This window comes from Lontra canadensis, unplaced genomic scaffold, assembly GCF_010015895.1.
Source record: "Lontra canadensis isolate GAN:19392208 unplaced genomic scaffold, GSC_riverotter_1.0 scaffold57, whole genome shotgun sequence".
Classification (NCBI taxonomy): domain Eukaryota; kingdom Metazoa; phylum Chordata; class Mammalia; order Carnivora; family Mustelidae; genus Lontra; species Lontra canadensis.
In genome coordinates, this window is record NW_022631051.1 from 6,665,656 (window position 1) to 6,679,602 (window position 13,947).

At 43.6% G+C, this 13,947-nt stretch overlaps 1 protein-coding gene across 3 annotated transcripts in view; it reads right to left on the reverse strand.

Moving 5' to 3' along the window:
- Positions 1-7,134: 7,134 nt before the first annotated feature.
- The window catches only part of PIEZO2 (piezo type mechanosensitive ion channel component 2), a 458,183-nt gene continuing 451,370 nt past the window's right edge, over positions 7,135-13,947 (reverse strand). For all 3 annotated transcript variants that reach the window (XM_032875773.1, XM_032875772.1, XM_032875771.1), the window contains 4 exons: positions 13,567-13,695; positions 12,293-12,372; positions 9,523-9,706; positions 7,135-8,679 (listed from right to left, as the gene is read on the reverse strand). In XM_032875773.1, the coding sequence (XP_032731664.1) occupies positions 8,427-8,679; positions 9,523-9,706; positions 12,293-12,372; positions 13,567-13,695 (646 nt within the window). In that variant the 3' untranslated portion in view covers positions 7,135-8,426. The remainder of the gene's footprint in view (positions 8,680-9,522; positions 9,707-12,292; positions 12,373-13,566; positions 13,696-13,947) is intronic.

The window sequence follows — 13,947 nt, forward strand, 5'->3', positions numbered from 1 at the left end:
GGGGTACAGGTTAAAGAAGGTTATTTCTGGGCCCTAGATCTATATGATCTGATAGAGGAGTCTCATAGGCTTCAGAAATCTATAGGTTTCTAAAGCTGTCTAGTGATTCTGATCATCAGAAAGATTCGGAAACTCCTAGACTAGAGGATGGATGGAGAGTGGAAGCCTGCAAGCCCACAAGGGGTTGTTGGGGTAAGCAATGAGAAGGGCAAGGGCAGAGCTGCAGGACTAGAAGAGCAGAGGTTTAGGGACTGGACCAGAGAGACATCTGCAGGACTCCCTGGTCTGCGTGAGTCTTAGACTCTTTGAGGTCCTGGCAAGAGTGACTATTCTTAATAGATTTAAGGCAGGGAAGATAGAGAGCTGAGATGAAAATCATGATTTTGGTTTTGATCATATTGAATTTGAGTTGCCAAGGGGTTATGAATGTAGAATCCCTCTTGGCAGTTAGGAGAAGCAGAACAGACAACGAAGAAGTCAGACTAGACATCTAGAACTGTCTGCATGGTGGGCGGTTCCATCTGTGGGCATGGGTGACATTCATCATCTGTGACACCGGCTTGGAAGAATCTTCAGAAGAAAATGGACCAGAAGGAGGCTTTTAGCACTGATTTTAAGTACTTTTTAAAGCGTGACTTCATATCTCAGAGTCCTGGGAACAGGGTGCATGGGAATCTGTGGGTGCAGTTCTCTTCCTATTGGATGATGGCCTGTCCTGTCTGTGAGCCTGCATCTGGGTCCCTTATGAAGAAGAGCGTGCATAGTTCTCCTCCACTAAGAGTCAGGCTCTTGACATTCCTTCTGTGACCCAGATACTCCTGGGATGTTCTGAACTCCCGTGATCGCCTCTCAGTTCTGGAGACTGGTTGGTAGCCTCTTACCCAAGACAACAATGACGTCCATAAACCTAGAGCCCAATACCTCTTGAGTAATGGAAAAACATCTTTTAAAAATATAACCCAACTGTATATAAGTAACTTATACAACTCTACACACACAAACACACAAAACCAACAGATAATCTGATTAAAAAATGGGCAGAGGACCTGAATATACATTTTCCGAAAGAAGACATCCAGATGACCAACAAACACACGAAGAGATTCTCAACATCTCTAGTCATCAGGGAAATGCAAATCAAACCCACATTGAGATCTTGCCTCATACATGTCAGGACAACTAGAATAAAAAAGTCAAGAAATAACAAGTGTTGTTGAGAATATGGGGAAAAAGGAACCCTGTTGGGAATGCAAACTGGTGCAGCCCCTGTGGCAAACAGCGTGGGGATCCTTTAAAAAACTAGAAATAGGGGCACCTGAGTGGCTCTGTGGGTTAAAGCCTCTGCTTTTGGCTCAGGTCATGATCCCAGGGTCCTGGGATCGAGCCCCACATCGGGCTCTCTGCTCAGCAGGGAGCCTGCTTCCTCCTCTCTCTCTGCCTGCCTCTCTGCCTACTTGTGATCTCTGTCAAATAAATAAATAAAATCTTTTTAAAAAAGTAGAAATAAAACTAGCTTATGATCCTGGAATACTAGATATTTACCCAAAGAAAGTGAAAACACTAGTTTGAAATGCAACCCAATGTATTCACTGCAGCATTATTTACAATAGCCAAAATATGGGAAGAGCCCATGGCTTTATCTATAAATGCGTAGATAAAGAAAACGTGATATACACACAATGTAATATTACTTAAAAAAAATCGAGATCTCACCATTTGTGACAACATGGTTGGACCTAGAGAGTATTATGCTAAGTAAAATAAGTCAAAGAAAGAAAGACAAATGCCATATGATTTCACTTATATGTGGAATGTAAAAAACAAAATAAAACAGACAAAAAGCAGAAACAAAGCCATAAATACAGAGAACAGACTGATAGATTGATGATTGCCAGAAAGGAGGGGGTAGGGCTTGGGCAGAAAGGTGAACGGCAGTGGGAGGTACAGGCTTCCAGTTATGAATTAAATCACAGGAACGAAAGGCCCTGCGTAGGGAATACAGTCAATGATATCATAATAGTGTTGTACAGTGACAGGTAGCTACACAGGGGGTGAGCACTCCATAAGATAGAGACTTTTGGAATCCGGACACCCTACGCCCGTAAACTAATGTAACATTCTGTATCAGCTGTGTGTCAGTTAAAAAATACTTAGCTCAACTGGGAAGGAGACAGACCACCTGGCGGGTACATGGGTCAGAGACCGCACCCCTCCACCAAGCCCAAGGAGATGGGGAATAGACTAGGCAGCTTCTCCTCCACAAGCCCCTCCCGCCCCCGGGTCTCTGCATACATGACATTACTCGCTGTTGTAATACAGTGACTGAAAGCTCTTCCAGCATCCATGCACTTGCTGGCACAAGGCTGGGGTCCAGCCACAGAGCCTGATGAACTCACTGAAATCAAGCCGCCACACTGCCAAGCTGGCCTAGAGAACTTTCCCAGAACAAATACCTCTGGATCTTTCCAGAACTCCTGCTCCTGTATGTCAGTGCCAGTCGCCTGGCCTAGGACTCATCTACACCTTTGGCTTCTCCTTCTGCACCATCACCTCTGTCTCCTGCTCCCTAGTGGCCCCTGGCCACACCGCTCTCCTGTGGGCCATGAGTTGGTGACAGAAACTGTGAGTGAAGGTGTCCTTTCCAAAGCAGTCTGCCAGACCCCAGTCGGGGACAGAGGGCATGGAAACAGGGGCCTGGAGCTCCTTAAATACCACTGGCAGCTTCCTTTCCTCCTACGATGTTACCTGGGGCATTTAGCTTCAGTTCTTTCCTTCCGCTAAAGGTTTTAAACTCACGTTCTGTTTTAGCTCTAAATCTTCGCCTGACATCCCCCAAGATGATGAAAACTTGTTCGGAGTCCTAAACCCTTGGGTACAGGGGCGCTGCAGCCAGGGCGGGGGCGGGGGAACAGGGATGGGAGTGGGGAGGCCTGACTTTCGGGTGCTAGATGTGTGGCAGGTGCTTGGCTGAGGGCTGTGCCCCTTCCTGGGGCTGGGGAGCCGTGTCCCCCATGCATCGCCTTATGTCCTCCTGGCTGGTGTTACTAACCCGTACTGCCTGAAAAATGAGAATTAGAAAAATGGATTTGTGGAAATAAAGTTAAACAAAGACTTTGGAGAAAGTCTCCATGCAACGGATTAAAAGTTTTCCCTAAATCTGCCAGTTTCCCTTACCCTAAAAGATGTTTCTTGAGGCATTGCTTTAGACCTGCAAAACAGCTCCATCCTGTGGGCGCCACTGAGTGCTAGCGACACATGTGCATATGGTGGTGGCCCTCTGTCAGCCAGCATCAGCTGCCCCAGCATTGGGTCTGCACTGGCTCCTGGGGCGGGGCTGTGCAGGGGCTAACCTCACGTTCACGTAGCGGCTCCGCCTACTGCGAAGTTGACCCCTCCCATCATCTGCATAATTAACCCCCAGGAGGAAGATCCCCAGCGGCACAGGTGGCCAACTTCAGAGGTCTGAATAATTCTACGACAAGGGACAGCGGAAGCAGTTACTCTAAATTAGGATGAACACTGCTGCTTTGTGACTCAAATAGAAAGTGCACCCAATAGCATTCCCATATACTCGCTGCTCCCACATAGGCGCATGCTCCCTCATTATCCACGCCCCCCACCGGCGTGGTGCCTTGGTTAAAATTGACACACTGTCAATCATCCAGAATCCTTCATTGATCTTAGGGTTCCCTCTTGGTTTTTACATTCTATGGATTTGGACAAATGTATCATGGCTTGTTTCCATCATGACAGCATCATAAACTGTTTTCATGCATGGAAAATCCTCTCTGCTCTACCCTTTGACCCCTCCCCACTCCACCCCACACCCACCTCACCCCAGGCAATACTGATCTCTTTACTATCTCCATAATCTTGTCTTTTCCAGAGCGTCATACGGTTGGAATCATACAGTATGTAGCCTTTTTAGACTGGCTTTTTTCACTTAATAATATGCATTTAAGTTTCTTCCATGTTTTTTTTTCTTTTTTCATGGCTTGAGTTTTTAAAAATTTATTTTATGTATGTATGTATGTATGTATTTAAAGATTTTTATTTATTTGACAGAGAGTGAGAGAAGGAACACAAGCAGGGGGAGTGGGAGAGAGAGAAGCAGCCTTTTCCCTGAGCAGGGAGCCTGATGCCGGATTCAATCCCAGGACCCTGGGATCATGACCTGAGCTGCAGGCAGATGCTTAATGACTGAGCCACCCAGGTGCCCCACGCGTGCAATATTTAAATAATTAAACTTTTAACTGATAATTTCTGTAAGCTTGGAGCATTTCCACTTCTGATCTGGGAGACCCTGTATATAGCCTCACATAAGTACCATCGGACAGAAAAATAAGGATCTCTATACCTAACCCAGGAAATCAGAATAAAGAATAACACACACATAGAAAGAAAGAAAGAAACAAAAGAAAAGAAAGAAAAAAGAAAGAAGAAAAAACAAGAAAGGCAGGAGTCAAGCTTTCTAAAGTAAAAAGCACATACACAATAGAGAAGATTACCAACCATACCTTGAAAATATGAGTAGGATAGATGGACCAGCAAATTTGGTTAATGGAAATACGTGTGAACACAACCACAGATATTTACTACTTAAAACAATTAAAATGTTTTTGTTTTTTTTTAAATACCTCTTACTCCAAACAATGTAGGCTCCTGAGAACCAATCACTTGTGCACACTGACTGCTCCAAAGCACCTTTCTGCCAAATAATTTGTGTCAGGAGGCCAATGAGATGTCAGTCTGTTATCTCTAGCTGTGAAAGTAAATGTGTTCTTCCTTGTTAATACTGTGTTGAAAGGCTGTGTTTAGAGGAATTAGGGCAGGTAAAGGCAGGAGTCGCCTGGTGTCTGGTTTTTCCTCAGTCACCCTTGTTTTCCTTCCCTGCTGCCCCCAAACCTGGGCCAACAAGGACAAACCCCACTGACTTCGTGATGTGGAGCAGCCCAGATGCAGAAGGCAGAGGAGAGAAGCAAAGATCGTCTGGCAGAGCCGGAATCTGGAGCCCCTCTTGGCAACACTGATGATGCCCGGGCACCCCGGGAGGGGACTGTGCAAGTCCCCATTCGGGGGTGAAGGTGGGGACTCAGCAGCATGGACTGGAGGAGCAGGGTAGGCTGGACCTGTGAACTCTCAAAAGGAATTCATTGACACTGCCTCCCAGGACCAGGCCCCATGACGTGGGGATGCTGCTGGGAATCGAGCAGATGGAACAGCTACCCCTGGGGACAGAGACCCATGGAGGGTTGGATGGGGAGAGCAGCGTGGGGGACCTCAGAAAGGAGGGCACATTTGTGATGCTCCAGGACTGTGGGCTCCAGAGTCCAGGAGCTAGATAAACCATTCCCCTACCCAAAAGTTAGGGAAACTAACATCACACACACAGAAGCCCCCGAAAAGGGCTACACTTAAATACGATATCAAATGCTTATCAGTAAGAAAAAATAAAAGGCAGGGTCAGGTCCTTAGAGACAAAAAAAAAAAAGTTTACCAGAAAGCCGTGCTCACAAAGAGGATAAAAACTATAACCCAATATTTTAAGATAAACTAGAATAGATTAAGGAAATGATATTAAAGAACAATAGAAATCAGGATTTGAAAAATAATTATTTTAGAAAGGACAATTAAACTAGAAGGACACTCTCTTTCTCATTCTCTGACAAATAAATAAAATCTTTAAAAGAAAAAAAAAGGCGGGGGGAGGCGCCTGGGTGGCTCAGTTGGTTAAGCATCTGCCTTTTACTTGGGTCATGATCCCAGGGTCCTGGGATGGCGCCCCCCATTGGGCTCCTTGCTCAGCGGGGAGCCTGCTTCTCCCTTTCCTTCTGCCCCTCTCCATGCTTATACTCTCTCTTTCTCTCATTCTCTGGCAAATAAATAAATAAAATCTATTTTAAAAAAGTAAAATAAAAACATAAACTGGAAGGACAATAAGACAGTTATGACAAGGGACAGAGTCACCTTATAGATGGGGTCACCTTATGCACAAGGTCACCCTACAGACAGGGGTAACTGACCCAGGCCGCAAGAGAGGGGAGGGCTGTGGCTATATCGCAGGGGTGAGAGGAATATGTTGGTGCTCCGGGGTCCCTGGGAGACTCAGTGACCCACACCCAGACTGAAGAGTAAAGAGGGAAACACAGCAGCTGTGACCAGAGCTCACCTGCAGCTGCGTGCTGGGACAGCCTGTCCCTCTGCCTGAGCCTGCCTTGCTGACCACTGTAACTCCTGGGTCACTGCCCAAATGTCCTTTGTTTCTCTTCATTTCAGAGGCTATCTCCAGAGAGAGCAATCTAAGGGGCGCCTACAGGGCCAGGGCTTAGAATGTGGCTGGTACAGGAGGGTGATCCCTTCATGTTGTCACATACACGAGGCTGAGAGGGGAAGTGACCTGCTGGCCTGGAGCTTCCCCACCCCACAGGAGCCGGGAGATCTCTTCACTCTCTGCCATGTCTCCTCTAGCCTCCACATGCCTCCCTAAAGGAAGCACATCCCTTCTACATTTCTTTATTTCTAGTTTTCTAAATTTCCTTTCACATTTTCCCTTCTGATGCACGGGGAAGGTTTTTCTTGAACCCTGGAAACTGTTCTCTTGAGGAACTTGGGCATTCTGGTGTACTTTGACTTTACACTTTTCTTCTCAGGAACATTGCTTCCTTCTCCTCTTTCCTAAATATGTCATAATGAGCTCTCTGGAAATTCCCTTGAGTTGACATTTTTAAAAGAAAGAATTCACAACCAGAAATATGCACAATTATTCTTGCTGTTGTTGGGGAATCAGAATGTGGTCCAAAGAGTTCCCCTAAGTAGTCAGAGCTTATTGTTACTATGACTGGAGGACTTGATTTCCTCAGGGCGGAAGTATGTTGGCTTTCACATTTGAAGAACAAATATGCACTAATTTTCTAGAAGACACTCAACAGCCCCGGATTCACTGTAACTCTTTGGAAATTAATTTGTTACCGGATGCATCCTGCTTATATTATTCACATGAGAAAGACAAATAAAACCAACAAGAAGTGAATTCTTCCCTCAGTTGATTTTTTTAACACCTTGTTTACATAGGGTTGAAAACAGTCGTTTTTCCTACTTCATGCAAAAGAGGCAGAATGAAGAGTATTCTTGAACTGACTTTGCAAGATGTGCTTTATTTTAAATCAGTCCTGAACCCAAACTACATAGGATCATTTTTTTTTTGACGTATTCTATTCCATTCAATGATTCCTCACAATACGGAATGAAAACTACATTTCAATCATAAATTTTCATGCTACATTGTTATTTAATGAAGAGGTTGTATTACCAATAATAATAATTTAAGAAAAGGCCATTTTTTTTATTTCCCCAAGCTCAATATACATATTTCTTCCATAATTATGAACTTAAAAAACCCGTCTCAGATGTAAAAATGTGAACTGGAATATGTAAACTCTTTGATATACCTGAAAAACAGGGAGGAAAATGTCACATACTGGAAAACACCATTGCCTTAAATCATCGAAATGGGAAAAAGCGTGTTGGAGGGGAGGGGGAAAGGTAGAAGAGCGTTCATGACCTCAGTTAGTAAAAGTTACAAAGTCAGAGTATTCATTCCACACCCAGCTGGGCGCCATTTTTATCTTTCTACCTGGAGCTTGTGTCTGACGAGGAGCAGGAACTCTGAAGCAGAACAGCCACCCTCACGGAAGCGGGTCATGAGCCGGGCCTCAACAAAGCCGGTCCACATATTTGTTTTGCTGCTTTTTTTTTTTTTTCCTGAGAAGTCACTGGTGTTTAATGGAAAGATTTTTTAATTAGTCTTCAGTTAAGATAAGGCAGTAAGAGTGTCACTAATGTTAACTTTTTGCTTAGAATGAGGCTTATCCTTCCTCTGGTATCTTCATGGGTCTCTAGCTCCCTTTCTCGTTTTCCCCTAGAAATCCATTCAGGAGTTTCAGCCTCCTATTGCTGTTGCATATTTTTGGGGTGTGCTGAGTCCCATCTGTTCTCCTCACCACAGCTTCCCCACTGGTGACAGAGCGCAGTGTCCGCCATTATAGCATCTCTTCAGGAAGGGTGCTGTCCCTGTGCAGAAAAACACGGGTGTCTTTCCTTCTCCCTTCATCTTCTCTCCTGTTTCTCTAAGAGAGGAGATCCATAAATGACTCCTTTGCATAGTCAATCAGAACACAAGACACTGTTGACTAAAACATAAAACAAGTAGCCCTGATTTTGGAGAAATGGAATTACAAACAACTTTTTCAACAGCGCCTTCATTTGCAAGGTAGCTTAGACTGCAAAAGGAAGTCAGCTCCTTCTGACCACCTGTCAGAAGAGAAACCATTTCCATCCAACTAGAAATGCTTAGCTCTTATGAGAATATTGTGCTTTTTTAAAAAAATTCAAATGTTAACTTGAGTTGGAGTCTGTGTCTTAAATGATCAATTTGTTTTTTCTCTAGTCCATTTGATCATGGTTTCTGGTGAGCGGTACAGGAATATTAATTTGGCATAGAGATCTTCCTCTAGTTCCAGTTCCCCTGTCTCTCGAACTAAAAAAATATCTGTGCACAACTTCAGGATTCGATCCACATTTGGAAGCTCTTCAAACATGATCGAGTGAGAAATGCCACTGAAGAATTCACGGACAAACTTCCCAATCACAAGGACAACTGAAGCATATAATCCCATGATACTGAAAAAAAAATTGAGTAGAAATTGTATTTACCAGTTAAGTACAGTTAATAGAACATATCTAAAAGAAAAAAAAAAACACAGTATTTCCCTCCAACTCCACAGAAGATATGATAAACTGATCAAAGTTTAAAGTTTTTCCCTGACAGAACTATAATACTTGAAAAATGAAAATGAAAAAAAAAAGCCAAATTTTGGAAATAACCGATGTTAAGAGTTTCACAGATGAACTTCAGGTGGTTTTACTGCATATATTAAATAAAGAAATCACATAATACATTTGGTGGAAATGCCACTGTACCATATATACTTTTCTGCACCCAGCACTTTATTTTTATAAATACAATTCTGCATAGACAATGATTTCTTAACAGATGTTCATGTCCTATTGGGGATGTATGTGTCCTAGCATTTAAGGATCAGAACACTGTGAAATGGTAGCTTCAGACCATTCTGGACATCAGACCATATCCCAGACTGCGACGTCTGACTAAGACCATGTCTGCTAAGGTCAGAAGGCAATCTAAATGGAAAAGAGGTAATCCAACATCAATTTCTATGTCTAAACACTGAATGGCCTCAAACATAACAGGAAGGTGTAGAGCGAAGAAACTGGACATATGACTTCTAGACCTGTCCTTAAGGGTGTTACTCACATCAGGCATTTTGACTTCTTTGGGACTCTGGTTCTTCATTTTTTTAAATGAAGGGCCAATAACCTATGAATTTTAATGTTCATCTATTAAGTTCAAGAATTCTGGGAAGACACAAGGCTTCCCATCCTCAACATTATATGATACAGAAGTAGACTCTTAAAAATGTTAACTATGAAATAAGTTCTTACCCATAGCCAGCCAGGAACCCCAGACTTGGGGGGCTGACTTTGTCATTGAAGACCACCAGTTCCAAGGCCTGGGCATGCTGATTGTATATTCTATTTCCAGTCAGGTTGAGAACCCACCACTCACTGTTAGATTTAGTTGTATTGTCTCTGGACAAAATGATGGTGATATTCATGAAATTATTTTCTGGAAGAAGAGTAAAATGAAATTATGTTAGCATGAGACTATTAGGATTTAGGCTCAGCAGTCCTCAGATGGCAAATCCTGGTTACTACTATCCATAGCATAGTGTATAGTGCCTGGATGAGTAGGACACAGGGACATGGTAACAATGTGAATGGGGAAAGAAAAGTGGGTCCTAGGTGTGCATATTTTCTCCTTGTCACTAAACAGGTAGCTCCTTGCTGCTGAGTGAGCATGGCAGACACATCACAGGAGAGAAAAATGACCCATCACCTGAGTGTCTTTGCTGAGAATTCCAGACAACTAATTAGGCATTTAAAAATCCAAAATCACCAACTTTTTAGTGCATTGGCTAATTCAATCCTATTACCAGCACTTATTAAGTGTCTTCGAGAAGAAGGCCCTCTGTCAGGTGATGTATACAAAATTGCATACAGCATGATTCCATATCTCAACAGGAGCAGGCCATGTATACAAGCGTGACTTATGGGCATGAGGAAACCACTACAGGACCTGCACCCACAAGTTCTGTTAGCATGGGGAGACTACTTCTCCTTGGTAGGATCCAGGAGGGCTTCCCAGAGGAGACGGCTTCTGAGCTGAGTTTTGCAGAACTTCAGTAAGTGGGGATGGTCAGGGAGAGGAGGCTATTTCAGGAGGGCTTGATGGCGTGAAGCTCAGTAAAGTTCTGAAAATCCATGATGCATGGTTAATGATTGCTTTTGTTGGAGCACAGAGTCAATATAAAAGAATTGTGAAAGGGTGGAAGAAAGCTTGGAGTTCTTTGAGTAGGTCTTTCTAAGAAAATACCACCCCCGTCAATAATAATAGGGCCTCGGCTGAGAATTCTGGTGGTGGACTGTGAGGGTAGGGGCCGCGTCTGCATTATTTCCTGCTAAATTCCTGGATCAGAGGAATCTGGGACAGTGCCTGGTAATGAATGTCTATTTGATGGATGGATTGGATGGATGGATGAATGGATGGACGGACAGATGGATGGAATGATGGAGAGTGAGGTAGGAAGCTCTTAAAGATAAAGAAACCCTTACCCAGCCTGAATGTGAACCATTCAGAATGCTCAGGAACAAAAAGAACTTTGGTTCTGAAGTCTAGAGAGTTCTAAGAGGGGACATCTGGACTAGGTTTGAATCTAGTTTGTTCACATATCAGTTGTATAACCTCTGATGAGTAATTCACACCCTGAGCCTCAGTTTCCTCCTTCATAAATTGTTGATAACCACCAACCTATGCTAAAGATTAGACGTTACTAAGTAAAGAAGCTCATCAGAAAAGCTATTGTGTTGGCAAGACCCAAGAGCACAAGACCGTGTGGTCTGGGGAAGAAGGACTTCGTTGGCTGGACCTCAAATGACCCTCAGCCAACGAGCCTATGTTTGGGGAGTACAGAGCATGTGGCTGAGAAAGGGGAAAATAAGGGTGGAGAAGGGCTGGAAATCTGGGCACAAGGTGAAGCTGACCCTGGAGGGAGGAGTCCCATCTTCCTGAAGTTGAAAGGAAGTGGGGGGATTGGTGAACATTTCAGCCCATTGCCAGGGAGAGGGAGGCAGCTGAAGGAGGGCCCTGGCCGGCTTGCGGGATCATTTGATGAGAGGGCAGCAGCTGTGAAGGGCCCACTGAGGGAGAGTAGTATTTCAGAGGGAATGGCAGATCGCTGAGCAATCTATGCCCTTGGACTAAGCATTTCTAGAACTATCTGGGCTGAAATGGAAATATCAAAGTACTCAGTGCATCTCACAATTACCATGTAAGACATATGTATTATTTACTGACTATTGAGGAAGAAGAGCATAGAGATGTGGGGACCCACCCATGCTTGTCTTCTGAACCTCTATCCTGCCTCTACTTCTGCTGGTCTCCATGGGACCTTCCAGCTGTTCGTTTACATCTCCATCTTTCCAGGTAAACATGAGCCTCAAGGAGCCTGGTGTCCAGTGCCTGACACACTGTCTGATGACCATGAGCAGCCCATGTTGGCAAAGGAGTGAACATGACTTGGATAACTGCTTTGTCCTTTTACTTTTACCACATGTACCCATCTGCTCTGATCCAGATAACTGATGAAGTCAAATAATGCTTAGTAATTAATGCTTAAGAATCCCCAAGCATCAACATGCTACCATAACTGTTTTTTGGGGTGCATACAGTCCCTAGAGGCTGACCTTGATACTTAACCACCCTTGGGCTGAATCAAATACATTTCGTGCTCCGTTTTTATTGTTCTTATCATAGAACTTTCATATTTAATATTGTGTTAGGCCGTTTTCTGCCTAAGAGATGGACGTTAATAGAAACAAGTGAACAGACTGATGAATCAGTAACAGAAGCTGCTAGAAAACAGATTTAAGCCAACCATGTTCTATATCAATGAAAACCATGAGGAATATGGTTCCTGGTGCCTGACTGGCTCCTTCTGGCCAGTGACTGTAGCTGGGAGTCTCTGGCTTCTGTAAGCCGCGTCTCATAGGGAAAGAAAACTGGAAAGCAGCTGGAGAAAGGCTGAAAATGCAAACTGTAGTCACTGATAAAAGAATTAAAAAGAGTTATGAAACAATTCCTTTTCATCCTTACCAGACAAAAGTTGCTTTATAGGTTTTGAGTTCGAGTCACTAGGTGCTTTCACGTAATATGGGTAGATCCTTTCTATAGTCCTGTGTGTTCAGAAAAAAAAAAGGATGGGGGGAGGGTAATGACGTTTTAGTTGTTTTATCCACATAAAATTGACTTTTGTTGCCATCTTTTACCTCATCTCAAACAAATAACTGTGAGTCTTTGTACTTCTACGCAATGTGATGTCATCACAATTTACGGGCCCCATTATAATCAGAAATTTCTGAAGCCAAACAAATTTAGTGGTTCTATTCAAAAACTTAGGTAAACTCTGTACATGAGCTTATTAATGCCTTAAAAACTACCTGCGACTGTTTCTGAAGCAAGGGGCTACCTTTCTTGCTAGGATCTATGTCTGTACTCTATGTAGATATATAATTATATCCATAATCAAGTGGACTGCATGAATCTATCTAGTGACAAGATTGAGGCTCGAGGAGGCAGCTGGTGGCCTGGATCTGACCCTCCCTCTGCAGAAGACGAACTGATTAACGTGAGCAGGTCACTCTGTCCTTCTAGGCCTGTTATTTCATGGGGAAATGATGAGGAAGATTTGACAATCTTTGAGGTTCCTTTAACTGTAGTGATTAAAAAATGCTGTCTTAGGGAAAACAGTGTGAGGACTGCATCATGGCAGCTCTGATGCTCAACACAGCACAGTGGGGCCAGGACAGACTGGAGGTCAGAACTAGACATTGGCCAGTGAATGTGATTTAGCGGTTTTGCACCCATAGCATTTCAACCCTTCCTCCTAGTTCTCGTACTAGAATCTAAACATCCCAACTTGGATTTGTTTGAAGTGAAGTATTTATATGGCAAGATAATATATTAATATAGAGATTCCCCCCCAAACCCCTGCCAAATTTCCCTTTATTCCTTATCTTCCCTGTACCCCCATCCAGTAGCCAGGCATTCAATGAGCCCAGGTCAGGAATAAGAGTAAAAGAGGGGTTTCCCAGGGGCTCTCCTTGGCTTTTGGTGATTATGGTCAGATAAGAGCAAGGTCTGCTACCCAGAGACAAGATCAGGGCTCCCAGGGCTAGGTGGTCAGAGAGGAAGAGGGGAAGAACACAGAGCTGTCTTAATGTAACATAATGAGATCTCCAAGTAGAGATTCACTTGGGTTACTGGAGAATGGAGAAAGTTGCATTTCTTGCTTATGTGAATTTGCAAATGGAAATTTTGTACCAGACATAGCCATCTATTAAAGCTAATGAACAGGAGCAATCACTTACACGGGCGTTCTTGAACTTTCTGTGTTGTTGCCAGCGATCATTTTAGCTATATTCTTACGTGTAGTATTTTTAAGAGGAAAAGATAGCTTATCGGTTGCTATTTCTGCTTTTGCACCCAGACTCATGTTTCTGTGAAGAAAGATAAAAGGGCCCAATGTCAGTGATTAGTCAGAAGTCTGGAAGAGAGATTCAAAAATTCACTTGACTATTTTATTAATCTCACCAAGTCTTCATTGGGTCCACAACTGTCAACCCCAACCTTTTCTGTCCACCTCACCTTTATGTCCAGCTTCATAGACAACCAAGTTAGTAACCCCAGGGAGGCCACAAACACCTTTAAAACAGACGGCACGTGAGGAGGCAGTCTGCTGACTAAAAGAG